The sequence below is a fragment of the Pongo abelii genome, chromosome 22, assembly GCF_028885655.2.
Source record: "Pongo abelii isolate AG06213 chromosome 22, NHGRI_mPonAbe1-v2.0_pri, whole genome shotgun sequence".
Classification (NCBI taxonomy): domain Eukaryota; kingdom Metazoa; phylum Chordata; class Mammalia; order Primates; family Hominidae; genus Pongo; species Pongo abelii.
The window spans coordinates 24,414,973-24,434,885 of record NC_072007.2 but is presented as its reverse complement, the minus strand read 5'-3'; the positions used below and the strand labels follow the sequence as shown (position 1 = coordinate 24,434,885).

General features: G+C 35.2%; 1 protein-coding gene across 1 annotated transcript in view; it reads left to right on the top strand.

Annotated features, from left to right (window-relative positions):
* Window positions 1-2,983: 2,983 nt before the first annotated feature.
* Window positions 2,984-19,913, top strand: part of SAMSN1 (SAM domain, SH3 domain and nuclear localization signals 1) — a 172,260-nt gene continuing 155,330 nt past the window's right edge. The window contains exons 1-2 of the mRNA XM_054542837.2: window positions 2,984-3,220; window positions 18,068-18,199. Coding sequence (XP_054398812.1) covers window positions 3,101-3,220; window positions 18,068-18,199 — 252 coding nt within the window. The 5' untranslated portion in view covers window positions 2,984-3,100. The remainder of the gene's footprint in view (window positions 3,221-18,067; window positions 18,200-19,913) is intronic.

Sequence of the window (19,913 nt, the reverse complement as noted above, 5' to 3'; positions counted from 1 at the left end):
TATTGCTAATTAAAATCAAGGGGCTATAGATACCCTCCCTTAGAATATCTTATTTCTAATAAGGGTATTGAAAATAAATGTTATTTAACAAAAAGTAAGTCCAGGACCAGGTGATGAAGAAACTTATTTGCAAGATCTAAATTTAACTTTAATTATTTATTCATCTGTTTATGGACACTTAAGCTGATTCCATATCTTGGCAACAGGGAATAATGCTGCAATGAACATGGAGGTACAAATATCTCTCTGACATACAGACTTCATTTCCTATGGATATATCCCCAGTAGTGGGATTGCTGGCAAATGTGGTATTTATACACAATGAAGTACTATTGTTTTCAAAATGAAGGAAATTCTGTTATTTGTGACAACATCGATGAGTCTGAAGGATACTACGTTAAGTGAAATAAGCCAGAAACAGAGAGATAAACACTGCATGTTCTCACTAATGCAGAATCTAAAAAAGTCGAATTCATAGAAGCAAAGAGTAGAATGATGATTACAAGGCTCTGGGGGATTTGGGGAGTAACTGGAGGAGATGACGGTCAAAAGATATAAAATTTTAGTTAGACAGGGAGAATAAGTTCAGGAGATCTGTTGTACAACATGGTGCTTTTAGATAATAACAATATATTGTACACGTGAAAACTGCTAAGAGAGTAGATTTTAAGTGTTCTCACCACAAATAAATATGTAAGGTGATGCATATGTTAGTTTAATGTAACCATTTCATATACATATTTCAAAACATCATGTTGTATTTCATAAATATATACAATTTTCATTTAATTAAAAAATAAAGAAAAATAATAAAAATTTAAAAAATAAATTTAATTTTCAGAACTATTAGTGCATTTAAAAAATAATTAGATTTCAAGCATATCTAGAAATAAAAGACTCAAATGAATATCAAAAAAATCACCTAGTTTTATCTGACGTTTTCAAATAGTTAGGTTTAACATGCCATTGTACAGATGAGTTTACTGAAGACGCAGAAGCTAAGTATCATCCTCAAGTTTACACAAGATGATATAGTTAATATAAAAAGCATAAAATTTGGAACTAGATATTCCTGGACTAGATTCCAGAATTTACCATTTTCTAGTTTTGACCGTGGCAAGTTACTTACTCTTCTGAGCCTCAATTTTCTTATCAAAAAACAAAACAAAACAAAACAAAAAAACAGAACATTTTTAAGGTTTTTTTTTTTGAAGGAGTGAGACAATATGCAAAAGTCCTTAATTTCAAAACTTAGTTCGAAGCGCACAGTAATTAAAACAGTGTGATACTGGCATAGAAACAGACATATAGACCAATGCAATGGAATGGAGAGCCCAGAAATAAACCCTCATTTATGTGGTCAAATGATTGTCAGCAAATCTGTCAAGACCATTCAATGGGGAAAGTACAGCTTTTCAACAAATGGTGTTGGACAAATGGAATATACATATGCAAAACAATAAAGTTGGACCCTTACATTACAGCATATACAAAAAGTAATTCAAAATTGACAAAGTCCCAAAGAGCTAAAACTATAAGTTATTAGAAGAAAACATTGGGAAAAATCACCTTGACATTGGATTTGGCAATGATTTATTTGACACCAAAAGCACAGGTAACAAAACAAAAGTAGATAATTTAGACTTTATCAAATTAAAAAGAAAAAAAACTTCTGTGCATCAAAGGACACTATTAGCAGAGTAAAAAAGTAACTCATTGAATGGGAGAAATTATTTGCAAATCACATATCTGAGAAGAGATATCCAGAATATGTAAGGAACACCTACAATTCAACAATAACAAAACCAAAAACCAAACGAACCAAATTTTAAAAATGAGCAAAGCGCTGGTATAAACATTAATCCGAAGAAAGTACATAAATGGCTAATAAACAAATAAAAAGATGCTCATCATCACTAATCACTAGGCAAATGCAAATCAAAACCATGAGATACCATTTCACACTCATTAGGGTAGCCACTATTTAAAAAAAAAAAACCACAAACAAACAAAAAACAGAAAATAACAAGGGCTGGCAAGGATGCAAAGAAATTGGAACCTGTGTGTACTGTAGGTGAGAATGTAAATGACGCAGTCAGTGAGAAAAACAATATGGTGTTTCCTCTTTAACATGGAATTAACAAAAAATCAAACAATCCCCTTCTGGGTATATACCCAAAGAACTGAAAGCAGGGACTCAAACAGATACATGTACATCTATGTTCATAGCAGTCTTATTCACAATAGTCAAAAGGTAGAACTAATTCAAGTGTTTATCAACAAACAAGTGGATAAGCAAAATGTGATATATACACAAAAAGGAATATTATTCAGTCTTAAAAATGAAGGAAATTGTGGCACATGCTATTGCACGGATGCACCTTGAAGACATTATGCTAAGTGAGGTAAGTCAGCCACCAGATGGCAAATATTGATTCCACTGACAGAAAGCATGTAAGGTAGTCAAATTTAGAGAGACAGAAAGTAAAAAGGCTGTTTCCAGAGGCTGAGGAGCAGGGGAAATGGGGAGTTAGTGTTAATGGGTATGGGGTTTGAGTCAGGAAAGATGAAACAGTTCTGGAGATTCATGGTGGTGATAGTTGCACAACAATGTAGAGGTACTTAATGTTACTGAACTGTTTACTTAAAAATGGTTAAAGTGGTACATTTTAGATTTATGCACTTTGCATATCCTGCCATTTAAAAATGTGTTTATCTCTATATCTTGTCATGTAGGGAATCAAACGTTCTGTTAATTGTTGAAAGAGAAAATAGGAATGGGAGATAGGAAGAAATATGAGATGGACCCTTGACCTACCACCTTTAAGAGGAAGATGTTACTTTTAACCTGAAGAATAATATTTTCTCCAGGTTTGCCTGTAGTTGTTTTCAATGCATTTTCACTGCAGGTTTTAGGACTATCATTGCCACCTTTGAAATCTGTTTACACAGATCGCCGTAAGTCTCATTCTCTCATGTTATGCGTCAGGGTTCTTCATTAATTTAGGAAATTGTTTGTTCAATAAAGGACTATATTATTTGATAATGGTCTCTGAATCCCCTGGATTATGGCAGGGATTTTACTTTGTAATAATCTCCCATGAGAACTGGCCAAACAGCTGTGAAGGCAAGAGAGAGCTACAAGAGGCAATCGTATTTTTCAAAGCAGGGCAACAAGAGAGTGAAGCTGGTCAAAATGAATCTTTTCTGCATTTCGCTGGTAAGTTCCTTTATTTGCAGCATTTATGTTCTCATTTTAATTTTACTGTGTCAAAAGGAATGAAATTAGGATATATTCTAAACTTCTTATGTGATGATATTAATACACTTAGCATCTCAGAAAGTTCACATCACAAAGAACAGTGAGAAAGGATGCTTTCATTAAAGCACTTAAGCCAACTCTACTCAAAGACAAGTATTAAAAAGAGTTCTGCAACAATTACTAGTTATTTATCATTTTGATGTTGAATTTTTAAGTATAATATTCTGGGAACAGTATTTTTGAGAAATAATTTTCTTCTATTTGTTATGAGACAAAATTTTGCAAAATATGCAGGCTTTGTGTTGCTTGCTTTGCTTTGAGACATCCCAGGAATCAAAATTTCTTCTTTGTTCCTTGAGTAATGAATTCCTTTCAATGCTGGCTTGGTAAAACTTCCACGGAGGTAGTCTTCTGAGTTGCACCACACTGTAAATGCAAGGTACAATAGATTAATCCAGTCCTGGAGATGTGCTTACTCAAGGGTATAAGCACCTCTCAAATTCGTTTTCACATTATTACTTTTTTTTCCTTAGCCTGAAGTGGATCAGTGAAAGTTATCAGATCGTCATGGATCTGAAAATACTTTATAACTCTAACCTGCAATTGTGACCATCTGCCGATGCTTAAAAATGGATTTCAAAAATAATTATATTCATTTCTATCTGTGTTTACAGCAGGGCATTATGTCTATTCATTGGTTTTTCAAGATGTTGATGGGAGACCCCTCTCATTTGGGAAAATAAAATGGCCTAGTTTTGATCTTTGTTTTCTTTCCAAATTGCAATAAGATTAACATAAGCAGTAGAGATGGTGCTAACATACGTTGTAATACCTAAACAGGAGGCATTTTAAGCCAAGATAAGGGATTTAACCTTAGAGCATCTTGAAAAATAAAATGCAATTGTGAGTTGTGGGAGGCTGAATCATCGAGTTCTTGTTGCCTATATAGTCCAATTTACAAAATAACTGCCAGCTCTCAACTTTGCTTTGTGCCGTATAAATCTGACGGCAGAAATTCCATTTCAGGTGATTTAAGTGGTATTGTGCATACTTTTCTAGTTGATCTAAAAGAGCTATATGTGGTTTATATGAATATACTTCCCATGGAAATAGGCAGTGTGGCACCAAAGACGATTGCTTTCTGAAATCATTTTGAATGGTAATATAATCAGTATGCTAATGTTTCTATAACGTAGCATGGTTCAGCATGGCGTGACATACGTTTGTAATGCTGCTGCTAAAGACATATAACCATATAATGAGCTTGATTGTCTTCCTCTGTGATATAGGGAAGGGAGCACATACTTAAGAAGGATTGCCTCAAAGTCCTGACTCATGGACTCAATATGACTGTAACTCTTTCCTGTCTTTTAAAGTTGTCCTTAAGAAGTTGCTTGCTCAGAAACATATTTCATTAGACGGAACCATCAAGAACCCTAGTCTTTTGTTGAACCATTGCAAAGTTTATGTTATCAAATTCAATTGCTTTAATAAGAAAATGTGTATGAAGTACTTAAAAAATAAACATTATCTTAGGTGTTTTTTATTCCTTCTTGCGGAATAAATACATAAAATAATTTAGTGTAGGTTCTCAACCAGAGTGTTGTGACACCCTACTGTGCTGTCATAACCTTTGAAAAAGGGGTGGGGGTACAGCTCTTGCCAGGAATTTATGCAAAATCCAAAACATATTTTATCCATGGCTGTAGGAATGTGAACATATGGGACACTGCATTTAAGAAAAGAGAATAAAAACCACTGGTTTAATGGAAAGATTCTTGAATTTTAAAAAAATGAAGGTATATGTAAAAACACTGACCTTTAAATCTCTGGGAAGCAGGTGATTTTAAATATTATGTGTCACATAAAGATCACCACTAACGAAAGAATGAAAGAGTTAAACATCTTTTATTTAAGTGTAGGGGAAAATTGTAAATCTTTTAGTAAATGGGGTTTTTAAGAGAAATATAAAGGCGGAAACTTAATGAACTACCCATTCTGAACCAAGGATACTATAAATAATCCATTAAAGGTGATTGCTATTATTTCGGACCTATAAACTTGAAATGGGGTCTATCTTTCAAAAGGGAAGCAGAAATATCCTTTTATACATGCCACTCTGACTCCACAATTTTTCTTAGAGTTTTACGTCATGATGAGGCTTTTAGAAAACTTGCTCATTTGAGGCACAGTGATTTTTCTTGTTGAGCTCATCATATAGTTATTGCATTTAACATGTCTTTGTAACCCATGAGGTTACAAATCAATTATTCCTGAACAATTTATTCAATAATTTGAAATGCTGCCTCTGTCTTTATTTGGATTCTTTATTCTATCCCATTGGTTCATTTCTATCCCTTTCCTTTTACTTGTTCTTTCAAGTACTTATTAAAATATTAATAATTCTACTGCCAAGTGAGTCTTACTCAGAATATCCCGCTCTCCATTTGTCCTTCTTGAAAGTTTGGACTTCGTCTTTTTTCTATATAAATTTAGGTTCATATTGTCAAATTATATGAATACCTTTGATGGGATTTTGATTGAAATGAACTTGAATTTTACACCATTTTTAGGGGAAATTGACTTCATTATGGTGCTAGGTCTTTTCATCCACAAACATAGATAACTCTTTATTCAATTCTTTCATAGCCTTCAATAATATTTTATAATTTTCCCTATGATATCTTGCTTACCTTTTGATAAATTTATTGTTAGGCATCTAAGAATTTTGGATGCCATTGTGAATTTTTCTCCAAGTTTGTTGATGCTGATTTAGAGAAACTTTATTAGTATATTGATATCTAAATACATAATTTTGCTGATCTTGAAGAATTCTGAGAGATACTCTGTGGTTTTCTCAGATTTTCTGTGCAAATAATCTATAAAGTATTCCTTTCCTTAGCATTTATGTTATTCTCAACTTCTTTAGCTTCCATAATATTGACAAGTAGGAATGCTATGATATCAGCCATCCTACTCTTATTTCTAATGCTCATATAATTATTTATAATTCAGTCTTCATGAGGAAATTTTTTTAAATAACTCTAATCAGATTAAGGAAGTCCTGCCTTTTCCCAGTTTGCTAAGATTTTGATGTGGGTAAACTTTAAAAATTTTCAAATGCCTTAAGTATTTATTGAGATTAACTTCCTTTTAAATATTTTAATCTGCATTAAAATATTGAAGCATTCTTACATTTCTATATTAAACACTAATTGGTCTTAATGTAGTTTTATATGTACTATTTGATTTTGTTGATATTTTATTTAGGATTTAAAAAACTCTGTTAATACCTAAAATTGATCTGTTGTTTTCTTGCATTGATAGGAAAATTCCATCATTTTCTTTTTCTAGAATTTCTATTAGTAGTATTTTGTCATCTTTTAATATATCTTCTAACCTTTTACCTGTGCGTATCATGTTTTCTATTTATCCTTCTATGCTGCACCCTAAGTGAACTCAGCATTTTCTAATTCTCTCTTATGAAAGGTCTAGAGTTCAATTTTTGTTTATTTAATATAAATTTCTGTGATTATATTATTCATTTTCAAGACTTTGTAATTGTTCTTTGTTCCTATTTAATGATTTTTGTTTCATTTCTGCTTTGGTTTCATCATAAATTGTTTCTTTTTAATTGAATATTACTTTTTTATTTAGCTCTTTGGAGATTATATATATTCTTTCTTAAATTATCTCTCCATCTGTTTTATGATTTTAATTTCATCTGGAATGAAATGGTTTAATTTTCTGATTGTCAATTCAGTTGGCTCTTTTTCTCAGCATTTGATCTCTTCATGTGCTTTAGCTAATTTAGAATGACAACTCTTTTTCTTTTTTTCTCTCTCTCTCTTTCTTTCCTGGCTTCTTCACCTTGCTTTATCTACTAGTGAGGCAAAAAATCTCACGTCTTCCTGATGCCCCAATTAAAAACCAGGGCTTACATTGCTGGTCCAGAGATCTTATTCTAAGCAGATATATGGACTATTACTAATCTAGACACTGAACTATTGGTAGCTTGTTTCATATTCTGTTTTGCTGGCTGTGTTGTTAAATTTTGCTTTTCTGGCCCATATCTTCTTGTAAGCAAGAGCCCTAGCAGCTGTTGGCAGAAGCTTATTTCAGTCCCCTTTTATAGCAGTGGTTGCTACCACAGGCCCTGTATTTCCATTATGGAGTTTGCCTTATGTAGAGGACATCTATTGCACGCTACCCCTCAGGGTTTAAGATCTGTCCAATGCTGTCTGTTTCGGGATGGGAGCTTAATATGTCTAAAACTTTAGTTTCACTCACTACTTTGTATTTCTGTTAGGTTTCCCTACATGTTTACGTGTTTTAGAGCACTCATGACTTACTTAGTTCTTAATAATTTTCCCAGTAGTTTGTAATGTGTTTGGAACAGGGGTTACTTAAAAGAGGAAACAGCAAATCATATTGGCCAAATGTTCTACAGGTAGACAAGGCATCCAATCTTCACTTTACTTATATGTTAATATACCTAGAACTTTTCATATACTAAGTGTATACTGTCTACCTCTCTCCTTTAAGACTGCTTCTAGATGATGTCATAACTAGACTAATTATATCTTTTTTAAAAAGTCAATTTGATTAATAAATTTGCTTCCCAAATACAAATAAGTTATAATACATTACACAGTGATTTTAAATCCAAACTCATGCATTTTAAATTAATTTTTTCATACAAGGATAAAAATGAATAAATAATATTTTTATTATCAATGTTCTAAACATTAATATTAATTCCTTGACTGTACTTGTAAAATATTTTTGCTATTTCAAAGCATGCCTTGAATTTACTTTATCCTTATAGCTTCTCTCTGTGTGTGTGTGTGTGTGTGTGTGTGTGTGTGCGTGTTGCAATGTGTATCATTTGCCCTTGATGCTTTTTCATTCTTTCAAATTTTTAAAATTTTTGTACGTACATAGTAGGTATATGTATTTATGGAGTACATGAGATGATTTGATACAGACATGCAACGTGAAATAAGCACATCATGGAGAATGGGGTATCCATCCCCACAAGCATTTATCCTTTGAGTTAAAAACATTCCAGTTACACTCTTTAAATTATTTTAAAATGTACGATTAAGTTATTATTGACAATAGTCACCCTATTGTGCTATCAAATAGTAGCTCATATTCATTCTTTCTATTGCTTTGTATCCGTTAACCATCCCCAGCTTCCTCCCAGAACCCCATTACTCTTCCTAGCCTCTGGTAACCATCCTAATCTCAATGTAAACAAGTTCAATTGTTTTGATTTTTAGATTCCACAGATAAGTGAGAACATGCGATGTTTGTCTTTCAGGACTGAATTATTTCACTTAATGTAATCATCTCCAGTTCTATTTATGTTGTTGCAAATGACTGGATTTCATTCTTTTTTGATGGCTGAACCATACTCCATTGTATATATGTACCATATTTTGTTCATCCATTCATCTGTTGATAGACACTTAGGTTGTGTCCGAATCTTAGCTACTGTAACAGTACTGCAACAAATTGGGAAGTATATACCCAGCAGTGAGATTGCTGGAGCATACGTTAGCTCAATTTTTTGTTTTTTGGGGAACCTCCAAACTGTTTTCCATAGTGGTTGTACTAATTTATATTCCTGCCAACAGTGAAATAGGGTTCCTTTTTCTCCACATCTTCACTAGCCTTTACTAGTGCTTGTCTTTTTGATATAAGGCATTTTTAACTAGGGTGAGATAACATCTCATTGTAGTTTCGATTTGCATTTCTCTGATGATCAATGACGTTGAGCACTTTTTCACATGCCTGTTTGCCATTCGTATGTCCTCTTTTGGAAATGTCTATTCAAATTCTTTTGCCCATTTTTTGATCAGATTATTAGACTTTTTCCTATAGAGTTGTTTGAGTTCCTTGTATGTGCTGGTTATTAATCCCACGTCAGATGGATATTGTGCAAATGTTTTCTCCCATTCTGTGGGTTGCTTCTTCACTTTGTTGATTATATCTTTTGCTGTGCAGAAGCTTTTCAACACATGAGACCATTTGTTCAGTTTTGCTTTGGTTACCTGTAATTGTGGGGAATTGCTCAAGAAATCCTTTCCCAGACCAATGTCATGAAGATTTTCCCTAATGTTTTCTTCTAGTTTCATAGTTTGAGGTCTTAGATTTAAGTCTTGAATCCCTTTTGACTTTATTTACATATATGGTGATAGATGGGGGCCTAATTTCATTCTTCTGCATTTGAATATTTAGTTTTTCCAGCACTATTTATTGAAGAGACTGTCTTTTCCCCAGTGTGTGTTCTTGACATCTTTATCAAAAATGAATTCACTGTAAGTGTGCTGGTTTGTTTCTGAGTTCTTCATATTTTTTACATTGGTCTGTGTGTCTGTATTTATGCCAATAACATTCTGTTTAGGTTACTATAGGTCTGTAGTCTAATTTGAAGTCAGGTAATGTGATTTCTCCAGTTTTGTTCTTTTTGCTTAGGATAGCTTTGGCTATTCTCTGTCTTTTGTGGTCCCATATACATTTTAGGATTTTTTTTTTCTATTTCTGTGAAGAATGTCACTGGTATTTTGACTGAAGTTGCATTGAATCTGTAGTTTGCTTTGAGTAGTATGGACATTTTAACAAAATTGTCTTTCAATCCATGAACCTATATTATTTTTCAATAAATCTATGAACATAAACTATTTTTCATTAAATATTTTCTAATTTTTTATGTCCTTCTCAATTTCTTTCATCAATATCTTATAGCTTTTATTATAGAGATCTTTCACTTTGGGATTTAATTTTATGTGTGGCTAGTGTAAATAGGATTACTTTTTAATTTCTTTTTTATATTGTTGCCTGTTCTCATAGAAATGCTACTGGTATTTTATGTTGAAATTGTATCCTGCAATGTTACCAAATTTGTTTATTAGTTCTAACAGTTTTCCTGTGGAATTTTTAGGGTTTTCCAAATCATATCATATCATCTGCAAACAGGTATAATTTGACTTCTTCATTTCCAATTTGGATGCCATGTATATCTTTCCTTGTTTAAATTCTCTAGCTAGGACTTCCAGTACTATGTTGAATAACACTGGTGAGCCATGTTGTATTCCAGATCTTAGAGGAAAGGCTTTCATCTTTTCCCCAGTCAGTATGATACTAGCTGTGGGTCTATTTTATAAGGCTTTTATTATGTTGAGGTATGTTCCTTCTAGACTCAGTTTTTTTAGGTATTTTTTTTATCATGAAGCAATGTCAAATTGTTTTAAATGATTTTTAGTATAAATTTATATAATAATACTGTTTTTAAACTTCATTCTGTGGATACGATGTATCATATTGATTGATTTGAATATGTTGAACTATCCTTGCATCTCTGGGATAAATCTCACTTGGATGATGAATGATCTTTCTAATATATTGTTGTTGAATTTAGTTTGGTAGTATTTTGTTGAGGAGTTTTGCATCAATATTCATCAGAGATGTTGGCCTGTAGTTTTCTTTTTTTTGATGTGTCTTTGTCTGGTTTTGGTATCAGAGTAATATTGGCCTCATAGAATGAGTTTGGAAGTATTCCCCTCTCCTCCGCTTTTTGGAACAGTTTGAGTAAGATTGGTATTAATTCTTCTTTAAGATTTGGTAGAATTCAGAAGTGAAGCTCTCAGGTTCTGGGCTTTTCTTTAGTGGGAGGTTTCTTTTTTTATGGCCTTGATCTTGTAACTTGCTATTGGTCTTTTCAGGTTTTGGATTTCCTCTTGGTTCAACCTTGGTAGGTTGTATGCATCTAGGAATTCATCCATTTCTTCTAGATTTTTTAAATGTATTGGTATATAGTTGCTCATAGTAGCCACTAATGATGCTTTGAGTTTCTGCAGTATCATTTGTAGTGTCTACTTTTTCTTTTCTGATTTTATTTATTTGGGCTTTATCTCTTTTTTTTTAGTCTGTCTAAAAGTTTGTCAATTTTGTTTAACTTTTCAAAAAATCCACCTTTGTGTCATTAAACTTTTGTATTTTTTTAAACTACAATTTCATTTATTTTGGCTCTGACCTTTATTACTTCGTTTCTTCTACTAATTTGGGGTTTGGTTTGCTCTTACTTTTCTAGTTCCTTAGGATGCATTGTTAGGTTGTTCATTTGCAGTTATTCATCTTTTTTGATGTAGTCATTTATAGCTATAAACTTCCCTCTTAGTATTGCCTTTGGTGTATCCCATAGGTTTTGGTATGTTGTGTTTCAATTATCACTTCTTTCAAGAAATTTTCCAGTTTCCTTCTTAATCTCTTCATTGACCACTGGTCACTCAGGAGCATATTGTTTAATTTCCATGTTGTATAGTTTCCAAAATTCATATTCTTATTAGTTTCTGGTTTTATTCCATTGTGGTAAGAGAATATGCTTTATATTATTTCAATTTATTTATTTATTTATTTATTTTATTATTATTATTATTATTATTATTACACTTTAAGTTTTAGGGTGCATGTGCACAATGTGCAGGTTAGTTACATATGTATACATGTGCCATGCTGGTGTGCTGCACCCATTGACTCGTCATTTAGCATTAGGTATATCTCCTAAAGCTATCCCTCCTCCCTCCCCCCACCCCACAACAGTCTCCAGAGTGTGATGTTCCCCTTCCTGTGTCCATGTGTTCTCATTGTTCAATTCCCACCTATGAGTGAGGATATGCGGTGTTTGGTTTTTTGTTCTTGCGATAGTTTACTGAGAATGATGATTTCCAATTTCATCCATGTCCCTACAAAGGACATGAACTCATCATTTTTTATGGCTGCATAGTATTCCATGGTGTATATGTGCCACATTTTCTTAAACCAGTCTACCATTGTTGGACATTTGGGTTGGTTCCAAGTCTTTGCTATTGTGAATAGTGCCGCAATAAACATACATGTACATGTGTCTTTACAGCAGCGTGATTTATAGTCCTTTGGGTGTATACTTAGTAATGGGATGGCTGGGTCAAATGGTATTTCTAGTTCTAGATCCCTGAGTAATCGCCACACTTACTTCCACAAGGGTTGAACTAGTTTACAGTCCCACCAACAGTGTAAAAGTGTTCTTATTTCTCCACATCTATTTCAATTTATTTAATGTTTTAAGACTTTTTTGTTTTACATATGTTGTATTCTTGACAATAATCCATTTTCTAGGGAAAAGAATGTGTATTCTGCAGCTTTTGGCTGAAATGTTCTGTAAATATCTATTAGATCAATTTACTCTATAGTGAAGATTCAGTCCGATGTTTCTTTGTTGATTTTCTCTCTGGAAGATCTTTCCTAAGCTGAAAATGGGATGTTAAAGTCTCTAGCTATTATTTTTTTCAGTCCTATCCCTCTTTATCTCTAAAAATATTTCCTTTATATGCCTGAGTACTCCAGTGTTGGGTGCATATATATTTAAAATGTTTATATCATCTTGCTGAATTGATCCCTTTATCATTAAATAGTGGCCTTCTTTGTCTCTTATAGATTTTGTGTTGAAATCTATTTTATCTGATATAAGTTTAGTGACTTCTATTCTTTTTTGGTTTTCATTGGCATAGAATATCTTTTTCCATCCCTTTATTTTCTTTCTTTCTGTGTGCGTGTGTGTGTGTGTATGTGTGTGTGTTTTGAGGCAGTGTCTCACTCTGTCACCCAGGCTAGAGTGGAGTGGTGTGATCTTGGCTCACTGCAACGTCCGCCTCCTGAGTTCAAGAGATTCTCCGACCTCAGCCTCCTGAGTAGCTGGGATTACAGGTGTGTGCCATCACACCTGGCTACTTTTTGTATTTTTAGTAGGCATGGGGCTTCACCAGGTTTTTCAGACTGGTCTCAAACTCCTGACCTCAGGTGATCCATCCACCTTGGCCTTTCAAAGTGCTGGGATCACAGGTGTGACCCACTGCACCCAGCCAGTCTATATGTGCTTTCATAGTTGAAGTGTGTTTCTTGCAGGCAACAGATTAATGGGTTATGTTTTTTCATTCACACAGCCAGTCTATGTCTTTTGATTGGAGATTTTAGTCCATTTACATTCAATGTTATTATTGATAATTAAGGACTTATTCTTGCCATTTATTACTTGTTTTCTGGTCTTATCTTCCTTCTTTCTCTCCTTCCTGTCTTTCTCTAGTGAAGGTGAGTTTGACATGGAGACATGGTTTAGTTTCTTGCTTTTTACTTCTTGTGTATTCATTGTATGTTTTTTGGTTTGAGTTTACCATGAGGTTTGCAAATATTATGACTCATTATTTTAAACAGCTGACAACTTAACACTATTTGCACAAACAAACAAGCAAAAAGAAAACTAATTAGTTCAACCCTTGTGGAAGTCAGTGTGGCGATTCCTCAGGGATCTAGAACTAGAAATTCCATTCGACCCAGCCATCCCATTACTGGGTATATACCCAAAGGACTATAAATCATGCTGCTATAAAGACACATGCACACGTATGTTTACTGCAGCATTATTCACAATAGCAAAGACTTGGAACCAACCCAAATGTCCAACAATGATAGACTGGATTAAGAAAATGTGGCACATATACACCATGGAATACTATGCAGCCATAAAAAATGATGAGTTCACGTCCTTTGTAGGGACATGGATGAAATTGGAAATCATCATTCTCAGTAAACTATCGCAAGAACAAAAAACCAAACACCGCATATTCTCACTCATAGGTGGGAATTGAACAATGAGAACACATGGACACAGGAAGGGGAACATCACACTTCGGGGACTGTTGTGGGGTGGGGGGAGGGGGGAGGGATAGCATTGGGAGATATACCTAATGCTAGATGACGAGTTGGTGGGTGCAGCGCACCAGCATGGCACACGTATACATATGTAACTTACCTGCACGTTGCGCACATGTACCATAGAGCCTAAAGTATAATAATAATAATATTAATAATAATAAAAAAAGTAAAAAAAAAAAGAAAACTAATTAAAACTCTATACATTAACTGTGTCTCCCTGCTTTTAAACTTTTCATTGCTTCTATTTATGTCTTATTGTACTGACAGTGTCTTGAAAAGCTGTTGTAGTTATTATCTTTCATTGGTTCATTCTTTAATCTTCCTACTTAAGATAAGAGTATTTTACACACCACAGTTACAGTGTTACAATATTCTGTGTATTTCTGTGTACTTACTATTACCAGTGAGTTTTGTACCTTTAGGTGATTATTTATTGCTCATTACTGTCCTTTTCTTTCTGATTGAAGTACTCCCTTTAGCATTTCTTTTTTTTTTTTCTTTTATTATTATTATTATTATTATTATTATACTTTAGGTTTTATGGTACATGTGCGCAATGTGCAGGTAAGTTACATATGTACACATGTGCCATGCTGGTGCACTGCACCCACCAACTCGTCATCTAGCATTAGGTATATCTCCCAGTGCTATCCCTCCCCCCTCCCCATTTCTTATAGGACTGACCTGGCGTTGTTGAAATCCCTCAGCTTTTGTTTGTCTGGGAAAGTCTTTATTTCTTCATATTTGAAAGATATTTTCACCAGATATATTATTCTGGGGTAAAAATTATTTTCCTTAAGCACTTTAAATATGTCATGCTACTCTCTCCTGGCCTGTAGGGTTTCCACTGAAAAGTCTGTTGCCAGACATATAGGAGCTCCATTGTATGTTATTTGTTTCTTTTCTCTTGTGGCTTTTAGAATTCTTTCTTTATCCTTGACAGTTGGGACTTTGATTATTAAATACCTTGAGGTAGTCTTCCTAGAGTTAAATCTTCTTGGTGTTCTATAACCTTCTTGGTTATATAACTTGGCTACTGATATCTTTCTCTAGGTTTGGGAAGTTCTCTGTTATTATCCTTTTGAATAAACTTTCTATCCCTATCTCTTTATCTATGTCCTCTTTAAGGCCAATAACTCTTAGATTTGCCCTTTTGAGGCAATTTTCTAGATCCTGTAGGTGTGCTGCATTGTTTGTTGTTCTTTTTTCTTTTGTCTCCTCTGACTGTGTATTTTAAAATAGTCTGTCTTTAGGCTCACTAATTCTTTCTTCTGCTTATACATTCTGCTATTAAAGGACTCTGATGCATTCTTCAGTGTGCCAACTGCATTTTTCAGCTCCAGGATTTCTGCTTGATTCTTTTTAATCATTTCAATTTATTTGTTAATTTATTAGATAGAATTCTGAATTCCTTATCTGTGTTATTTTGAATTTCTTTGAGTTTCCTCAATACATCTATTTCAAATTATCTGAAAGGTCACATATCTCTTTCTCCAAGATTGGTCCCTGGTGCCTTATTTAGTTTACTTGGTGATGTCCTGTTTTTCTGGATGGCATTGATGCTAGTAGATGTTCTTCAGTGTCTGGGCATTAAGGAGTTAAGTATTTATTCTAGTCTTCACTGTCTTGGATTATTTGTAGCTGTCCCTCTTCAGGAGACTTTCCAGATATTTGAAAGGACTTGTGTTTTGTAATCTAAGCTGTGTCTGCTTTAGGGGATATCCCAAGCCCAGTAGCACTGTGGTTCTTATAGACTCGAAGTATCTCATTGATGGTTTTCGACCAGATATGAGAGAATTCTCTGGATTACCAGTCAGAGACTCTTGTTCTCTTTTATTACTTTCTCCCAAACATACAGAGTCTCTCTCTGTTATGAGTTACTGAAAGCTGGAGGTGGAATGACACTGGCACCCCTGTGGCTACCACTACTATGACTGTGCTGGGTCAGACCTGAAGCCAGCACAACACTGGGTCTTGCCCAAGGCCTGCTGTAACCACTCCCTGGCTACTGCCTGTGTTCACTCAACGCACTCGGGCTCTACAGTCAGCAGGTGGCAAATCCAGTCATGCCTCTGTCCTTGCCTTCAGGGCACTGAAGGCCCCCAGGCCGTGGGTGAGTCCAGAAGTGCAGTCCAGGAGTCAGGGATTAGAGTCTAAAACATTAGAAGTCTACCTGGTGTTATTGTATTACACTGAGCTGGCACTCAAACCACACCATCCTTCCCACCCTTCTCTCCAGTTTTTAAAGACAGAGGAGCCTCACTCTGTAGCCATACCACCCTAGGTACAAGGAGTACTGCTAGACTACCATAGATACTCTCTTAAGGCCCAAGATCTCTTAAGTCAGCTTTTTGTGAATGCTACCTGGCCTGGGACTTACCCTGCAGGGCACTGGACTCCCTTCTGGCCCATGGCATGTCCAGAAATGCCATCCAAGCATACAGTCCTGGAATAAGAGACTACAAGAGCCCAGTCAGTGCTCTACCCCCATGTGGCTGTGCTGGTACCTAAAGTGGAAGATAAAGTCCCCTTTGCATTTCCCTCTGCTTTTCTCAAACAGAAGGAGTTTTGCTCTGTAGCCACCACAGCTAGTAATGTGCTGAGTCTCATCTGAAGCCACTAAGTCTCAGAGGCTTTCCCAAGGCCCTTGATGTAGTACCTGGGTATCACTGCTGGCTATTCAGGGCCCAAGGGCTCTGCAGTTAGTAGGTAATGAATACTGCCAGGACTGAACCCTTTCCTTCAGGGCAGCGGTTTCCTTCTGGCCTACGGTTGCCTAGAAATGTCATCTGGGAGCTAGGGCCCGGAAGGGGGTACCTCATGACTCTCACCAGTGCCCTATTATGCTATGGCTGAGCTGGTACCCTCGATGCAAGACAAAGGCCTCCCTACACTTCCTTCTCTCCTCAAGCAGAAGGAAGGGGACTCTTTTGGAACCTCAAGATATGCAGCCTAGGGTTAGGGGCATGGTGATGCCTGCACTCCCTTGGCTGCCCCAACCGGTGTCTCAGTGTGTCACATGCCCCCTCAGTCTACTGTCTCTGGGCTTAGTTCACACTGGGACACCCATAGGAGTTGCAGTCCTTGTGTTCTAGACTGCCTTTCAAGTTTACTGGAGACATAGAGTGCTGCAGCCCCGGGCTGCAAGGTTTGCAAGCACTCAACTTTGGACCATTGGGATCGGAGATTCCCTTCTGGCCAGGGCTGGTTTAAATGCTCCCTCTATGGCTGGGCATCAGCTGAGTTTGGTATGGGTTTTCTTTCTTCTCTAACAGGACAGCACTAAGTTCAGTGTTGCACAATGTCTGTGTTCTCCCTTCCCCAGAGCCCAGAGATGCTCTCCACACCAGGCTGCAGGTGCCACGGTAGGGGAGGAGTGGCGTCGGAGATTCGGGACTGTTTTTTCTATCCCTTCAGTGCCTCTTTTAGTGGTTTGATGTTAAAACCGGGTACTATGAGTGCTCATCTGAATTTTGATTCTTATGAGGGTGTTGTTTTTCTGTGTAGATAGTTGTTAACTTGGTGTCCTTATTGTGGAGAAACGATCAGTGGAGCTTTCTATTCTGCCATCTTACTTCACCTCCTCTGCCCTTGAAACTGCTACTTTACAGTTGAGAAAGCTAAGTACAGCAGATTGTATCTCTTATAAAGGAAGTTGGTACCAATTAGAGACATACATGTAACTCAAATCTGTGACCAACACAGTTTATTGGTGTCTCAAAAGGCATTTATTTCGTTTTTTGAACTTAATGTCTTCAACATACCTCTTGAGGAATTCCCTCATTGTGTGCCTGCCTCTGCAACACTTAGACTCTTGTTTAAATTCTTGGCTCTGTAATAATGGTGGGAATAATAATTCCTGGCTATGTAATAATTCCTGGCTTTACTGTATTGTTCACTGTTGAAAGTTAGCATATTGTAAACTCTTAATCCCTATGCCCAGGATAATTTAAATAAAGTACTATATAAAGGTGGGTGGATAAATTAGGTACCTTTTCAAAGAAAATTATTATTCTGTTATTCCTTGACTCATAAATCTCTGTATTGCAGGAGGGCTCTATGGATAGCTTATATGAGCCAATCCCAGAGCAACACGCTAACCAAGAAAACACGTCTAGTAGAACCGATTCTCCTATCCCACCCTTTGGAGAGAGTGAACAAACACCAAACAATCTCTTCATGGTGAGTGAAGCACTGACTGGAGTGGATTTTTTTTTCTCTATTATAGACCTAGAATCTCTTGCCTAATGATACGTATTAATACAGCAAAAATTCACTGTTCTCAGAAAGTTATTCCTTTTCCTTTAGTTTCTGATTTTCTCTTTCTTGTTGTCTTTTTTATGATTTTGGCTTATTAATATGAACCACCATTTATTGAATGTGCACTAGATGATTATATAAGTTAACACAATCCTCAAAGCAACCTTATGACTATAAATAATTATATCATTTTCTAGATTTGGAAGTTGTGAGAAAGAAAGGCAAGATAAGATACTAAAGGCTATAAACTATTAAGTGTTGAAGTTGGCATTTAAACAGATATATATCTGAATCAGTAGTTTCTGGCAAATCAGATGGTGGTTGTGGGGGAGACCTAGATTTATAGCATTTGTCAACTGCTATAAAATTGATACACTGCTAAAAAAAATATAGCAGTGTAAATGCTCCACAATGGCCAATTTCAAGCTACCCATAGTTTAACTACAGGTTTGCAGTATCTGAATATTTAATTAATAATTATCTCAAGTGCTGATTCTGGCACATCACTGGCTGCTTTCAAAGTTTATGCTCTAACCACTGTAATAAACTGTTTCTTGAATTTATGGATACACATCATCATTTCTAAAAGGTAAGTGTTACAAAAAGGCAAATGCAAATTGTTTTGTGAATTATCTTTAAAATTACTAGAGATAGAGTTCTCTGCATTATACAAAATTGTACCTGTCCCTGTTTAACAGTGCTGGCTATTCTAACTCTTAGGTAATTGATCTATATTTAAAATACAGTCGACCCTTGAACAACATGGGTTCAAGCTGTGCAGGTCCACTTATACGCAGATTTTCTTTCACCACAACCGCTCCTACTCCTCCTCCTCTTCAGCCTACTCAATGTGAAGATGACAGGAATAAAGACCTTTATGATGATCCACTTCCACTTAATGAATAATAAATGTATTTTCTCTTGCTCATGTTCTCATTAACATTTTCTTTTCTCTAGCTTACTTACTTGTAAGAATACAGTATATAATACATATACAACATGTGTATCGATTGACTATTTATGTTATCAGTAAGTCTTCCAGTCAATAGTAGACTATTAGTAAAGTTTTTAGGGAGTCAAAAGTTATATGAAACTTTTGGACTACATGGGGTGTCAGCAACCCTAACCTCCATGTTGTTAAAGGGTCAACTATAATTTAATACATATAAACTTCTTTTACTCTTGTTGTGGCTTAGGACAATATAAGACAGCCTATGTCTACTACAGATAAAGAACATCCATATACTTACAGATTTAGATGCCACTTCATGTCCTTAAAATCACACTTTTCCTGACAACACAAAAATAATAATGATCATTTATTCAGTGCCTTATTTTTGTAAGGTAATATATGTATACATGAAATTATTTATGTTTATTCTCACAACAATTTTAGAGAGATTTAGAAATGTTGAAAAGGTTAAATAACTTGCCCACTCAAAGAGAGGATGCATCAGGATTCAAACTCAGATCTTTTTTGCTTTAGAGAAAGGGTAACAACAAACTACTTTTAAGTTTTGCACCCACCTTCACATATACCTATTTTGTTCTTTGGGAACATTAAAAATGGCTTATTATCATAGCTTTCAAAGTTTTGGTTTTTTGAAAGCTTGGAGCAATTAGAAAGCAATGTTAG